Here is a 16,655-nt window from a genome sequence, read left to right as displayed (position 1 = left end):
CCTCCCCTGCTCGCACTCTGTCTCTTTCTCTCTCTCAAATATAAAAAAAAATAAAAAATTTTAAACAAAATAGGTGAGTTCACATTTATTGGCCTAACAGACATAATTGGTGTGGAGGCCATAGAAGTGCCTGGCTCAGTGATAGGCTCTGCACTGACAGTGTGGAATCTGCTTGGGATCCTCTCTCTTCCTCTCTGAGCCCCCGCCTCCCCCCCACCCCACTCACCCACCACTTGCTTCTCTCCCTCCCTCCCTCTCAGAATAAATAAACATGTTTAAAAAATGTGTGTATATGTTCCAAAGGAGGGAACAGATAAGGTGTGAAAGGGAACGTGTGTTAAACTTTCTTGTCTTTCTTGGTAGAAAATGAGGAGGTAGAATAGATACTCTGAGTAAATAGAACAGAAACTCTGTTTCTGTGGATACATCAATACGTAGAGTCTTAAATATTTATTTTTAAATATTACTGCCTTTTCAAGAAGGATTAATGGGTAATATAGTTCCTAAGTTTATTCATATCCATAAATGAATTCCTAGGCCTAAATGACGACCTGGCTTCGAACAGTATTCTTTCCCCCAGGATTTATTATTTATTCTACTTTCTTCTTATATTGAATTCCACTCTAGAGAACTTTGTCCCTTATATGCTACTTGCTTTTTTCCTACCACACGCCTGAAGCATTCTTTCTTTGTTCTGAAATAATTTCCCCTGCTCGTGTAGATGCTGCAAGATAACTGATCTGTTTATCCATTGTTGTATATACCCTGTGCCAACAACAGAGTCTGGCTTAGAGTTGGCACCAATAAACATTGTGTGAAGAAGCGAATATCAACCTGTTAACACATTATTCAGTCATTCAGAATGATCCATCTGAACGCTGCAAATAGTGTATGATGTCATGTTTATAACATAAATGGAGTATGAAGTGACACATGCATTATGACTGAAACTATGTAAAAAATATGTCTGCAGGTGATAGGCTCTGCAAAATAATACACAAACAAAAATGGGTTATGCATTCCATTTCTGATGTTCTCTGCTTAAAACTACCTAAGGTTATTCATTATTTTCCCCTCAAGAATTAATAACATTTTAAAGGAAAATATTAAATTTATCTTATTTTGGACATAAATTTATCTTAATTTGGAATTATGTTCCAAATTAGTTTAAGTTTATTTTGGACATGTTACAAGTTAGTTTAAGTTCCTTGAGGGTAAGCGCTGTGTTGTTTTTTGTCTACTATTGTGCCCCAGCACCTACAGCAGGAACTTGACTTGTTGGGTCCCAAATTCTCAGACAATTTGGAGGGCATGCAAGGACTAGATATTTGTGAATAGCAAATTTGTTAAATTGCTTTACCCTCATAAATATAGTTATTTTTATATATTAATTTCTAGTTTATGTTTCTAAAATAATTCAGAAAGCAAACCTCTTTTTGGTTATTGTGTTGTTTTGGTACAAAGTCAAGTTTACTCAGAAGTACTATTAATAGAGCCTTTAACCAAGTAACCCAGAACATGTTAAACTGGTTTCTAAAGCTTAACCTCTTCTATTAGAGTTTATTGGAAGCCGGAAAAACATGGCCTTTCCTCTTCAGCTTATTTTGAAATTCAATTACTCTGAAGTGCCAGTTCCTGTTAACAATTGGAAAATAACAATCGGATGGGTGATATCTCCTATCCAATGAGGAATTCAGACTGCTATGGAGAGCAGCCAGAGATAAGAGTAGAGTAGGATAGGATGTCAAAGAAATCTGGATAGAACATCTTTAGAAATAACATATTTGTGCCTGAAGTATTTTGTTATGATCTAATGCATGGTCGCCCATAGGCCAAGTTGGCCGTGACCATTTATGTATTGTCTATGGCTGCTTTCCTGTTATAAGGAAAGGCAAAGCTGAGTGATTGTAAAAGTGACCAATGACCCACAAAGCTGAAAATATTTACTATCTGGCTCTTCATGGAAAAAGTTTGCCAACCTGGTCTAATGTCATAAACATAATACCCAAATCCGATTTGGAAGCTCGGATTTAGAGTCAGATCTAGACTTGAAGTCAACTTCATTGCCTCCTAGCTATGTGACCTCAGGTAATTAATTATCTAACCTCTCTGAGCCTCAGTTTCACATGTGTAAAATGACCATAGTAATGCCAATCTGTCAGGCAGTGCTCTGTTGAGCCATATTGAGCCTGAGGCAAAAGAGAAAAAACTATATATATACTTATCAAAATATCCTCCCAGATTTTGAACCAGTGGGAAAAGTTTGTAAAAGCTCTACAGTCAGTCAAAACACAGGACCATAGGGGTAGCTGAGTGGCTCAGTTGGTTAAGTATCCAACTTTGGCTCAAGTCTTGATCTCAACGTTCATGAGTTTGAGCCCTGCTTCAGGCTCTCTACTGTAAGCACAGAGGCCGCTGTGGATCCTCTGTCCCCCTCTCCCTCTGCCCCTCCCCAGCTCGTTCTTTCACTCTGTCTCTCTCAAAATAAATAAGTAAACTTAAAACCATGATCATAGATATAGCCCTTTGTTATTCAGTCTGTTTATATATCATTGTTAACTCTCATAAACCAAACCACCTAGCAAGGAAAGGAACATGGCACAGGCCCAGGAATGGCTGGCTGATTGGAAATGACCTTTTCCATTATACAATAACACAGAGTTGTAAAACAGTCTATCTTTATTTAAAATTTTGATTTTTTTCATCATTGACTTATTTGTATGGATTTTCATCTCTCAAAGACATTACACTAAAATATCACTTATGCCAAAAAAGTATCACTTATCCAAATCATTTTATTATGCACTGTGAGAATGCATTATTAATGATATTCATATTATTATTTGCAGTAAAATATCACTTAAATATTAAAATAGCATTTGCACATTGCATTAAAATATCATGAAAGATAAAATTTTTATTGCTTTAAAATCATAAATATAATTTATCTTGATTATTGAGTTTAGGTGTCCCTTATCCCCTTAAATTTTGCACCTGGTGAGTGCCTCACTGACTTTACCTTGATCCTAGCCCTGCTGTCAGGATTGTTGTGAGAAATAGACATAATGTCTATGAAGTATCTAAAGCATTAGCTGCAGGGTGCCTTGGTGGGTCAGTCAGTTAAGCGTCCAACTGTTGATTTCTGTCAGGTCATGATCTCATGGTCATGAGATTGAGCTCTGGGTCAGGCTCCTAGCTGGGCCTGGAGCCTGCTTGGGATTCTCTCTCTCTCTCTCTCTCTCTCTCTCTCTCTCTCTCTCTCTCTGCCTCTCTCTGTCAAAGAAAAAAAAAAAAAGAAGAAGAAGAAGAAAGAAAGAAAGAATTTAATTAATTAATTAATTAGGCAAACATTCACTGGTGCACAGTAAATGCTTAAAAATTAATAGTTGTTGATGATGTGGAAGATGAGTTGGGTTAATAGTTGCAGGGGCCAAGGGCAGTCCACTCCAACATGGGCTACTTGGCATGAAGATTATTTTGAGTTAAAAAGCAATCAAAAAGCAGATTCAGGAAAACCTCTCTACCTCCCCCTCAAATGCCTAAAAAGAATTTAGATAGAGGACCTGTTCCAGGAAGATAGCTATCACCGTAGATGACTACCTTATGTTATAAAGTAGGTACTGTGGACAGGGAGGAACCTAGTAAGATATCTTTGACCAAAATTCTTTCTACCCCATTGTTTCTGAGTGGCCCAGCAAACACGATGACCAAATATTTACTTTTTCATTTTCCTGTGAATTCATTTCTTCCTTTTGATGTTCTAGACCCATACCTGCTTCTCCTCTGTTTAGAATGACATATATACCACATTTTGCCTGACTGTCCTTTGGAATTTCCATGTCTGTGTGGATTCTCCATAGGTACTAAATTAAGTTTGATTTTCCTTTTTTTTTTTTTTTTAAGTTTATGTATTTATTTTGAGACAGAATATGAGTCAGGGAGAGGCAGAGAGAGAGGGAAACAGGGAGAATCCCAAGCAGGCTCCCTGAGGCCAGTGCTCAGAGTCCTAGACGGGGCTCCAACCCATGAAACCCTGAAATCATGACCTGAGCCAAAATCACAAGTTAGACACTTAATGGACTGAGTCACCCAAGCGCGCCCCTAAATTTGATTTTCTTTTGTCTCATGTCATTTTGATTCTTGGTCTGGCTAGAAGCACCTTGAAGGGTACAGGAAATTCTTGCTCCCCAGCATAGTACTGATCTTAAAGGGTTGTTGTGAAGGCTAAATAAAGTAATATAAGTAAATTGCTTAGTGTGGGATTTGCTATAAAGCAAGTGCTCAGTAAGTACCAATTACTTTCCTTCCATCATTTTGGAAGGATTTTGGAAAAGGGAAGCATATTAGTAACAGTGCTCTACCTGGTCAGAGAACGTGGTTTGGTTCCGGCTCTGTCATTAACAAGACAAAACAAATAAATTATTTGGGCCATCCCCTTTCTCACACTGAGAGATTGGTTCCTCATTCCTTAGAGATTTAGCTAATCTCTTGCATTCCTTTTGGACACAAAATTCTAAGATCTGCAAGCTAGCTGGTCTGAAAGGACATGAGGCTTCTATTTAGGAAAACAAATTCCCAGGGGAGTCTTACTGACCAAAGACAACCCAAATCTCAAAAAATTAATGTAGCAAGAAATTAAAATTTTCTTTTAATTTTATTTAAAAGATCTGAACATAATCATACTTTAGTCTTAGAATTAAAATGTTGACCAAATGGATGTCTTGTCACCTTTATGTTAAGCAGGTTTTTTTGGCTTATTAAATATCCTTTAGTTAACATTCATAGTTCCATATTATGATAAGAAAAGATAGGTAGGATTCATTAGGCAGAGGGGGAAAAATTAGAACCTGAGGTCCCTGGGTGGGGAAAAACACATACTTTGGAACAATGCTGGGAATATCTGACCACAGCAAACTCCCTCAGGCATAAGGTTCCTCTTAAGAATGTAACAGACGCACCTACTCCCCCTCAGGTTCCGCTCTGGAATTTGACTAAAGACCTAACTAAAAATAAGTAGTAGATCATAAAACTTATGACCCACAGGAATGATATGGCCATAGAGCACCCTTCATACAACGGAATCGAACCAATCCGGATGGACAACCCAGCACCTAGAGCTATCAAGCCAATAAGGGTAGGACCTAAGAAGGAACAAGTGGGTAGAGATGGGAGGGCTGACCAGAACCTTATAAAACAAGGACCCTTGCCTATAGCTGTGGGCATTCACTTTCGAATATCCTTTCTGATATCATATTCTAATAAACTTTTTCCTGCTGCTCATTTTGTGTCCTCCTCTTCCTTCTTCGAAGTGGCTATTCAATGCACCCCGGGTATTGAGGTAAAAAAATCCTGCAACAATATGCTACAATGAGGATGAATCTTGAAAACATTATAAGTGAAAGAAGCTAGTCACCAAAGGCCATAAATCATACTATTCCATTCCCATGAAATATCCAGAATAGGGAAATCTATAGAGACAGAAGGTAGGTAGGTCAGTGGTTGCTAGGGGCTGGAGGATGAAGGGAGATGGGGACACAGGGGTGCAATAACTAAAGGGTATCAGGTTCCTTTTGGAGGTCATGAAAATGTTCTAAAATTGACTGGTGAGAGTTGCATATATCTGTGTATGTAGTAAAAATATTGAATTGTACACTTTAAATGGGTGAATTACATGTATGTGAATTATATCTCAATACAACTGTTTTAAGAAATGGTTCCTATAATTTCCAACTTTTCAGAGTGAAAAGATGAAAAGTCTTTTGGAGGTAACTGGGCAGAAGTTTCTTTTTTTGTGTCAATATCAAAACAAGCTTCATTTTCTTTCCCCGATGGACCTCCATTTTGTACCACTGGAGGTTAAATAAAACTCCCATTTCAGTCAGCCTTTCTGAGGAGGGTTTGTGGCTGTTCCTGTGCAAAATAAACTACTCTTATTCTCAGGCTTAGGAACTACTTATAGCTGTTATCTTGTTTTATCTTTGCCAGAGAAAACTGTACTGGATAGACAAACCGCCCTCTTGATTGGAAGGACATCTCCAACCTTTAACCACTGGCTGTATTTATTTAGGATACAAGAGACTAAACAGACATTTGTTTCCCTGGATTGTCCTGTTTCATCTGAGTCCCAGTTGGAGACAAAAGTGTGATTCCCTCTGATTGATCACTGACAACCCCACTCCTTTTCTGATGAAGCTTCCAAGGGATACTTTTGCTTTATCTTCAAAAGGCCTACTGCCCTGGAGCATGCTGTTCTGGTGTCACACACAGTTTTCTAGCTTTTTAGTTTCTACCTGCTTTTGGGATGGATTTCATTTCCCACATTTCTGACTGGGGGAAAACTTCTACAAAAAGCAGAGGCTTAAAAAAAAAAAAGGCAGAGGCTCCTGACTCAGATCCAAAGAGCTGTCAGTGAAAAGAGAAGATGGAACTGTAGACAGAAATAACCCACTGATGAAGCAATTGTATGTGTGGGCAAGGGGAGAGAAAGTTCTGAGATTCTATGAGAATCAGTAAGCACAGGTAGGTTCCTATTAAGCCTCTCAATGTGGCTGGGTCAACTGATTAGAAAGAAAAGTATCAGTTTCTCTCAGATTTATGGTTGGGGAATTGTAGTCCAGTGACCAAACCCAAGCGATGGGCGTGAAATTCCACCTAATTTAATCTTGATGCATGGTATGTAGTCAGGAAGTGAAACAAGTGTGGCCCTGACTCACACTTCTTTTATTTCAAGTTTTGGGTTCCGGGGCTTGCTCAAGCAATCATTTCTCTTACCCCCCAGCATGACACAGATGTGCTAATACCTTCTTTAGAACTGAGGTCCACAGTCAGGCATACTGACTTGATCTTTCCTGAAAATATTTACTGAGACCAAGGTTAAGGGATACACTGTTGAGGATTCTGCATTCTGGGCAATGGGTACTCATCAGTGTCTGGGACACAGCTCACCACATGTTAATTGGTGAAGCCAGCATGTTTCCAGCAACCCACACTAGAGCACATTTTAATGCTTGCCTGAAAACAATGTTCTGAAGTAATTTCCAAAAGTCCCAGAAATGAAAATCCCTTTAGGCCAGATACTGCCTTGGAGAGATCAGAATATGAGTTGGACTCCTATTTTTAACAGAAGTAGAAGGGAGGGAGGGGAGTAATATCTATCTACCATGAAATTCTATTATATTTTTTAAATCTGGAAATTAATACTCTCTCTCTATAGATAGAAAGATAGATATAGATATAGATATATAAAATAAATGAACTTTAATTAAAAACAAAAACACAAAAACCTGTTCTGAGCCAGATGGTGAAGTGTAGGGGCCAAGGGCAGGCTGCCTCCAAACAGGCCACGTAGGCATGAAGATTATCTTCAGATACAAAACAATCAAAACCCAGCAGATTCTGAAAAAGCTCTTTACCTCTCCCCCTCAACGCCCTAAAAGGATTTAGATAGAAGACCTACTCCAGGAAGAGAGCTATCACCATAGATAACCCTTCTGTTATGAACTAGGTGTGGTAGATGGGGAGTAACCTAGCAAGGCCTCTTTGATCAAAGTTCTGTATGTCCTGGGTAGCTCAGTAGGTTAAGTGTGAAACTCTTGATTTTGGCTCGGGTCAGGATCTCACAATCTCATGGTCGTGAGATGGAGCTCTGCTTTCAGCTCCGAACTCGGGTATGAAACCTGCTAAAGATTCTTTTTTCCTCTCCCTCACACTCCCTCTCTAAAATAAAAAAATAAAATAAAACAAAACAAAATAAAATAAAATAATAAAAATTCTCTGTGTCACATTGTTTCTGACTGGTCCAGCAAACATGTTTACCAAACACTTAACTCTTTTTCATTTTCCTGTGAATTCATTTCTTGTGAATTCATTCCTAAACCCCTACCTTCTCCTTAGCTGAGAATGATAGATATGCTTCATCTTGCCTGTCTTTGGAATTTCCATGTCTGTGTGGAATTTGATTTTCTCCTATTAATCTGTCTCATGTCGATTTGATTCTTAGACCTGCTAGAAGCACTTTGAAGGGGACAGGAAATTCTTGCTCCCCAGCAGAAACATTCACAGTTGACTAGGGCCAAACCTGGTGGAGTATCTCTTGTTTGTTTGTTTGTTTTTTAAATGTTTATTTATTTTTGAGAGAGAGAGAGAGAGAGAATGTGAGCTGAGCTGGGGAGGGGCAGAGAGAAGGAGACACAGAATCTGAAGCAGCCTCCAGGGTCTGAGCTGTCAGCACAGAGCCTGACGTGGGGGCTTTCAAACTCACAAACTGTGAGGTCATGACCTGAGCCAGAGTTGGACGCTTAGCCGTCTGAGCCACCCGCGCCCGTCTTGTTTATTTTTTACCCCAATAACTATAGGCAAGAAGTATATGGGCAAAATGCTCTCTTGGTTGGACATACCTGCTTCGAACCACCAGCATTTTTTAATACAACTGAGAAAACAAAAGAGATACTAGATTTCCTCACTCTCTTCTCTTAATCATGTGCATAAATATGCACATTCACACTCCACCCCCTTACTCACCTTTGTCTCCCTGTCAGAGAAGGAGTCTCTCTCTGTCTCTGTCTCTTTCTCTGTCTCTCTGTCTCTCTGTGTCTCTCTCTCTCTCACACACACACACACACCAAAAATGGAGTTATAAATTATCTGTAGAGGATTTCAAATCTGAGGAAATAATTCTCTGTTTTTTGGGCACTAAGCTATTTCCCCTAGGCAAATACCTACATAGTTTTATACAAATTTGCCATAAGCCAAAATATTGACAGAAGAGTAACTTTAAAATATATTTATGACAACAGCCTTAATTTAGAAAAATAGTTATCAACTTTTTTCCTTGGACCACCTGCAGCTGAAAAACCAGAGGGTTTGTTAGAAGAAATGCAGATTATAAGCTCTCGCCCCAGACCCACCGAGTCTGGATCTCTGAAGGTGGTCTGCATTTTAAACAAATTCCCAGGCGATTCTGGTGCACACTAGAGCTTGCTAGTGATTGCTTTATTCGCTGGTAAAATTACGGCCAATATTCCTGCCATGATATCACAAAGGTTAGAGCAAAACAAAGATTTCCAAAAGTGAATGACCTATATTCTCTGCATTTCAGAATCACATCTTAATAGTTGTTGATTTTTGGACGGCAAGCTAAAGAAGGGGAAAAACAAAAAGTCGATGTATTTGTGATGAATAATTTCCACTATCAGGTGCCTATCATTCAAACCCTCTCTCCTGGAAGTTGCAAGTTCATGGTTTTGCAGAGACTGAGAAATCTAAATTTAGTTTACAGCTATAATTATGTTTTTTCCTTCTAGCTACAGAAGTTTATTGTGCTGTGTCTCTCCTTAGATTCTGTCATTCAGCAGTAAGTCTTCTAGAACCATTTAAAAAAGACTTTGCTGATGAGATAATGTTAAGTAAAAAGGCAGATCACAAAAACATTAAGTTCCAACTTTATGTGTAGAGATACATAATGCGAGATTCAAAGAAAGTACCCACAAACTATCATCAGGCTTTTGTGTCAGGGTTAGTTCCACTCTCCTAAAACTATCTCTAAATTTATGTTCATTTTCTAAATTTAAAAATTATTATAAACACACACTTCTTAAAAGGTTGACTTTTTGGTGAAAAATATCATCATTAGCATAATTTTAATTTACTATTAAATCAGCTTCAAAAGCACAAATTGAGAAAAATTTGTTTATAAGCCTGAAATCCTAATACAGCTAGTTTAATTTTTCCATTTCACTCCTAAACTTTATCTACAGACATACATACATGATTTTAACATAGCTGTTATCTTTGTTGACTTATAAATGTGAATTGTTTTGTCTACTTGCATTATTTTATAAACATGTTTGCACTTTCTGCATAGCTTCAGAATCTTAAAGTCTACATTTTTTAAAAAGTTGAAACTTTATCCATTACTGTGTGTAGAAACATTTCTGCTATATCTAGTTTCAAGTTATTATAAATAACATAGTTAGAATCATCTTCCTAGATGAGTTTTTTTCTTTTCTTTTCTTATTTTTTTAAGTTTTATTTATTTAAGTAATCTCTACATTCAGTGTAGAGCTTGCAGTCTCAACCCTGAGATCAAGAGTCACATGGTCTTCTGGCTGAGCCAGACAGGCGCCCCAAGTTTTTTTCCTTTCAAAAGCCATTTCTTTAGAATCAATTCTCAGCAATGGTTTTAGTAGTTCAAATGGCATAAACATTTTTACGGATACTGTATGTAACACATTTCCCTTCAAAAAACTGTACCAATTTTTTACCATAAACTATGTGAAAAAGAACTGGATTCCTAAGAAGGCTGAGAAGTGTTGAGTTTCTTTTTAAAAAGTATTTCACTTCAGGTAGTCCTGGGGGTTTCAGTCAGGTGAGCTTCCCACTCTTGATTTCGGCTCAGGTCATGATCTCTGGGTCGTGAAGCCTGCTTGGGATTCTCAATCTCTCTCTCTCTCTCTCTCTCTCTCTCTCTCTCTCTCTCTCTCTCTCGGGATTCTCAATCTCTCTCTCTCTCTCTCTCTTTCTCCCTCTGCTCTGCAGCTCTCTCCCCCTCATGCTCTCTCTCTCTCTCAAAAATTAATTAATTAATTAATTAAAATAAAAATAAAACAGCATTCCACTTTATTTTTGTTATCTTGCTGTGTAAATTACTGTTTTATTTATTTAGTAATCTCTACACTAAACGTGGGGCTCAGACTCATGACCCAGAGATCAAGAGTTGCATGCCCTTCCAACTGAGCCAGCCAGGTGCCCCTGTACATCACTGTTTTAATTTTTATTCATTATCATTAATAATTTTTAAGTTATCAATATGCTAGACACAATTCCAAGGGGTTTACATAATAAAACTATGTTTTCCTAAAAGATAATTTAAATAAACCCTCAGTGTATGAAAGCTTATAAAAACCTATCCTCTATGTGTTAGATATTATAATAAAACAAAACTTAAAATTTCTACAACATAAATGATTTTATTTCATAGAGGTGGAAAGGCACAGAAAACTTAACTATGAAAGAAAATAACCTTTAGATTTCCCAACACATTTATTTTTCATACATCAGAAGAAGTTAATTCAAAGGAATAATAATTTCTTTCATTACTGAAAAAAAAATTTTCAGGATTAGAAAGTTCATTTAATCCGTATCTTCTTTCCTTCACAATGACTAAGTAAGATTCAAAAAGTCCACTGAAGGGAGTGGGCTGATAAAATGCAAAGTGACAATATAAAATAATATTTTTTAAATAATTAAGTAAACCATTCACTAAATGACCTACCTGTTTTCACCAAGCAGATCAAACCGAAGAAGAAGGATAATCTCAGCATATGGAAACTGGAGAGAGTGTGTGTCACATTCACAAGAATAATTTCCTTTGCAGAGCCTTGGAGTTTCCACTGAGGGCTTTGCTCAGAGGGAGCGCAGATAACTACACCAGAGGTGTGGTGACAACAGGAAGTTCCCGAGGGACTGCAGGCGGGTCCCAACCCTTTCAGGATATTTGACTCCTCCTCTTTTCAGTGGAAGGTCGAGTACTTTCTACCTTACACAATTTTATTTACATCTTTTTTTTTTTAATTTTATGCATATCTTAATATTATAATGTGTATTTGTAGAATGACGAGTTCAAAATAGTTTCATTCTTTGTGGGCGGTTTATTAGTGGCTTGGCTTGGTATGTTGAAATCAAGTGTGATCTGAGATATTTGCCTCCCTGTTCTTGTGAATGAAACAAATCAATGAGTATCCTGTTGGTCTGTGTCCACAAAACTACTTTTTATGTTAATTCACACACGCATTCCTCATCAGGCAGTCTTTATATTTTGTTAAGAATATTTCATTAAGTCCATTCATATACCTGTATATGTCCAGATACGCTTCAGATTAAAGGAACATTTTTATGGCATTATACATATTTTTATTTCTTCCTATCCAGAGCCTATCTCTCCCTCACCCTTGCCTCCTACTTTCTAAAGGAAAATTAAATGCAAAAGCTTTAAATAGAGAGTTCTGCCAGAATCCATCCACTTCAGTGTTGGAAGTAACTGAACTTGTGTTCTCCTGGCTATGAGGTAATTTAATCACCTTTCTGGTGGAAGGACTTGTAACAGTCACTCAGGCTTATGCGGGGGGGGGGGGGGGGGGGGGGGGAGATGGGAGCAGGGGAGGGGGGCGGTGGTCTGATGAGCTGAAACATGCATTTATAAAGAAAGACGCAAACAATTTAAAGAATACATTGTGGGGCGCCTGGGTGGCTCAGTCGGTTAAACGTCCGACTTCGGCTCAGGTCATGATCTCGCGCGGTCCGTGGGTTCAAGCCCCGTGTTGGGCTCTGTGCTGACAGCTCAGAACCTGGAGCCTGTTTCAGATTCTGTGTCTCCCTCTTTCTCTGACCCTCCCCTGTTCATGCTCTTTCTCTGTCTCAAAAATAAATAAATGTTAAAAAAAAAATTAAAAAAAAAAAGAATACATTGTTATCCAGGGCATCAGGCAAAAGCCACTAGTCATTTAGCATTGTCTACCTGAAATACACATTTATGAAACAAAGTTATCTCTCATAGAAGTTTATCGGTTTTCTGTGTCTGCATCCCCTTTGAATAGCAGGGGATTCCTTGCAGGAAGTAGATTCCAGCAGTGCTTCCCAAAGAATCAGTACATCAGATTTCCCCTGCTGGAGGTGGGGGGGGGGGGGGTTCAGAGTATTGCATATGGATTCTGTGTCACACCTCAGACCTAATGAAGGCCAAGACCCGCTAGCAGTGGTTCAAATCCCACATCTTCCACTCACTAGTTGTGTGGCTTGAAGCAAAACATTTCCATTCTTAACTTTTCTCAACTGTGAAATGAGGAAAACAAAAGCAGGTATCTCACAGGGCTGTTATTCGGATTAAATGAGCTAATATGAGTAAAGTTCTTAGCCTTACAGTCTGCTACCAAGGTAAGCTCACTCAGCACTTGGTAACTATGTTACTTAAGTGGTTACACAGTCTACACCTTTCCCTTCTGTCAGAAGGCAGTCTGCACAGTGCTGAGAAGAAGGGTCAGGTGCATTTTGGGAATGGAGGGCACCTGATAGCAGTGATGTTTTAGGTAAATGACTTTAGTCAGTACTGTAGTGTATTTTTTTTTTTTTGTCTCCTGCTGGAGAAATAAATTAGGGATACATAAATAGGAAAAACAAATAGGTGGCCTGCTAGCTTTTTTAGTTTTCCATTTGCAGTAAGCTTTACTGGTTTGGTAACAACTGCCCTCTGGAACAAATGGAGAATTGTTCCACATTCTCTTAGGAACCTGTTGTGGAATGCACTGTTGGGTCAGTGTACTTGTCTGATAAATATTTGTTGAGCTCCTATCAGTTTAGTACCACGCCAAGTCTTTATCTAGACAGAGCCAATGTACATTTTCCTGGAAACCAGCCAATTACGGGAATAAGAATAATTTCTGTTGGGAGGCCTTTTTGTGTTAGTATTGATTTTCCTGCCAGTAGGCACACAAGTTTTCCTACAACTTCCTAGCTGTCTGTGCTTTTCTACTTCCAGCGTTCAAAATAGCACAAGGTATCAACGGGAGGACCCATCCTCTCAAGAAGACAGAGTTAGAAATATCAAATATGAAAAAACAGAAAGCATTTCAAAAGATGGAGGGAGAGGAAAGCGAGGGAGAATTGGAGAATAGGGAATCTTTGAGAGGTGAATTGGTTCTGTCGCCTGCTTGTGGTGGGGGTTACAGCAATCTACACAGGTGATAAGATTGCATAGAACCGTGCGCATGCGCGCGCGCACACACACGTGCATGTAAAACTGGTAAATGTAAATAAGATCTGTAGATTGTACTAATGTCAATTTATTGGCTTTCATAGTGCATTCTAGTTATGTAAGATGTTACAATTGGGGGAAACTGACTGGGGGTCCATGGGACATCCCTGTACTATTTTTGCAGCTTTCCGTGAATCTATAATTATTTCAAAATAAAAGTTTTTAGGGGTGCCTCCATGGCTCCGTTGGTTAACTGTCCTACTCTTGGTTTCAGTTCAGGTCATGATCTCAGGGTTTGGTGACATCACAGAGCCTGCTTGGGATTCTCTGTGTCTCTCACTCTCTGCTCCTCCCCTGCTTACTCTCTATCTCTCTCTCTCAGATAAATGAACATTTAAAAAGTAACTAAAAGTTTTTCAAAGTTCCAAAAGATGGGGTAACTCATAACTATTTGAATGTTAACATTTACTCAAAGGTATCCTGAGGAAAACCATGTCTTTATTTCTCATCACCATCATCAATCTTCTTCATACGATGATTCTGAAAAATGATCACAACTCAAGAATAACACAGTTTGCCTCATTTCCAATTTAGTATTATGTATTGGCTTTTTTTTCTTCTTCTTAACCTAGAAATCGCTCGCTACAGAGAGCAGATTAGAAAGAGGGCAGGCAAGCTTCCAAATGCGTGGACAGGAAAAACAGGTATGGAAGTGTAATGAACTGAAGGGAGGTGTTTTTATAACTCTCATTGGCTTCAGCTGTCAGGAAAGGTGACCTATGTCCTCTCTTACCCTGGTTTAATGCTCTAAGCTGGTATATGACTCACTATCACATAGAATTTTGTCCTTTCATCTGCTTCAGTGACCCCACAATCTCACTAGCTGTCCACGTTTGGAGAAATAAATGTTTCCTTGATTCATTTTCTACAAGGAGATCAGGGTAACTTTCCCCTAATCCATGTATTTGTTTCATGTCTTCATTCCTTCATTTATTGAACATTTCTCAAGCTTCTATTTAGAAAAATAATGAGGAAACAATAGGGGATGGCTCCTTCTCACAAGGAGACAGACATATTAATGATACTAGTAATACTGATATAGAGTTACGGATACACCTTCCATAGAACCGAGGAGGAAGCAGTAAGTTGCTGGGAATCCCACGGGGAGGGGCCGGGGAAAAAGCTTCACACAGGACATCCTTTTTGAGCTGGATTCTAAAGACTAGGTAGGAGACTGTGAGGTGAAGAAAGTAGAGGAAAAGCAATTCAGGCAGAGGGAACAAACTTGGAGTTATAAAAGAAGTGTGGATTGCCAGTTTGGATGGATGCATAGGGAAATGATAAACTAACTTGAAGCCAGGGTAGGAGGCACTCTGCATGCCATGCTTAAGATAGTGGATTTTATCTTCAAGGCAGCAAGAACGTAAGTTTTTTTCCTGTTCACTTCTTTGTATGTTAATATATTAGTATCATGTAATACAAATAAACATAATAAATAATATATGCCACAATAATATATAACAAATGTAAGAAATAATATATAGAGAGAATAACACATTTAGGTTAGCTTATTAACTTTTTTTTTTGTAGTTTATTACAAAACAGGAGGGAAAATGTCTGTATACTACTTTTCTGGCCTAAGAAGTATTATTCATGGAATAGAGCTACCTTGTTTTAGAAACCATGACTTCCTGGGGCACCTGGGTGGCTCAGTCAGTTAAGCTTCCGACTTCAGTTCAGGTCATGATCTAACAGTTCCTGGGTTGGAGCCCTGCTTCCGGCTCTGTGCTGACAGCTCAGAGCCTGGAGCCTGCTTTGGAGTCTGTGTCTCTCTCTCTCTCTGCCCCTCTCCTGCTGGCGCTCTGTCTCTGTCTTTCAAAAAATAAATAAACATCAAAAAAAAGAAAGAAAGAAACCATGATTTCCTTACAAACAATGTATCAAATAAAGTAAATGCAAGTCCAGCGCTTTCAATAACTGCTTGTTTGCAGAGTGCTGCCCAGAGCATTTCAAGAATAGAAGGCTCTAGTAAGGCCTGTATGCACACTGGCAAGACAGAGGCAAATGCTTTTATCAGTTAAAAGTTCATTTCAAAAAATAAAAAATTTGGGGGTAGTGCCAATATTGAACATCCATTGGTACCACGTATTTTCTTATTAAAAAAATGATAATTTTTTATTATTATTTAAATAATAATATTTATTATTTATTATTTATTATATAATAATATATATTATATATAATATATATATAAAAATATATAATAATATATATAATATATTATGAAAAAATATGTATATAATAATATATATTATGAAAAGACTGCTCTTTTCAACAGAGCAGGCTCCAGGCTCTGAGCTATTAGCACAGAGCCCGACATGGGGCGCAAACTCACGAACCGTGAGATCATGACCTGAGCCGAAGTCAGACCCTTAACTGACTGAGCGACTCAGGAACGCTGGTAGCACATATTTTAGATTTATTTGGATCTAAAATATTATTATTATTAGAACCAGATTTCTGTTTTTATGTTTACTTAGCTGGCTTCCCAAGCACTGGTCATGAGAATCTTGTACCCATAGTTGAAGTCAGATCACTCCAAACATCTGGAATTTGATTAAAATCAACCCAACCACTTTTAGGATATGGTAACAGAAAACCACAAATTCAATTTATACATTTACTTTCCTTAATAAATAAGAACACTATAAATTTACCTTCCTTAGCAACAACAGCCACAGCAGAGAACAAAACAACAACAAAAGACAACACAAGAGAGATCACCCTGCAAATAGATAGAAAAGGGACAGAATACAAGAGGAGGTGGCTTTTGGGAAGGCCTGAGAAGTGATCAGGCCTTGAATGATAGTATGTTTGATGGGTTTGGAGAGGAGAAAAGGCGGATCCA

The 16,655-nt window shown here is 38.2% G+C and overlaps 1 protein-coding gene and 1 long non-coding RNA gene across 4 annotated transcripts in view; one reads left to right on the top strand and one right to left on the bottom strand.

Moving 5' to 3' along the window:
* The window catches only part of LIPH (lipase H), a 43,786-nt gene extending 32,268 nt beyond the window's left edge, over positions 1-11,518 (bottom strand). The window contains exon 1 of one of the 3 annotated variants that reach the window (XR_008297772.1): positions 11,273-11,488. Coding sequence is in view for 1 of the 3 variants with exons in the window: in XM_027061263.2 (XP_026917064.1) it covers positions 11,273-11,321 (49 nt within the window). In the remaining 2 variants the exon portion in view is untranslated. Of the gene's footprint in view, positions 1-11,272 lie in introns of all 3 variants that reach the window. The other 2 variants (XM_027061263.2, XM_053221124.1) reach the window with 2 other exon arrangements.
* Positions 1-16,655, top strand: part of LOC113599859 (uncharacterized) — a 58,939-nt gene that overhangs the window by 39,351 nt on the left and 2,933 nt on the right. The window contains exon 3 of the long non-coding RNA XR_008297773.1: positions 5,986-6,519. This is a non-coding gene — a long non-coding RNA (uncharacterized LOC113599859). The remainder of the gene's footprint in view (positions 1-5,985; positions 6,520-16,655) is intronic.

The sequence above is a fragment of the Acinonyx jubatus genome, chromosome C2, assembly GCF_027475565.1.
Source record: "Acinonyx jubatus isolate Ajub_Pintada_27869175 chromosome C2, VMU_Ajub_asm_v1.0, whole genome shotgun sequence".
Taxonomy (NCBI): Eukaryota; Metazoa; Chordata; class Mammalia; order Carnivora; family Felidae; genus Acinonyx; species Acinonyx jubatus.
Note: the sequence above shows the minus strand (reverse complement) of the source record. Positions and strands in the feature narration are given on the sequence as shown.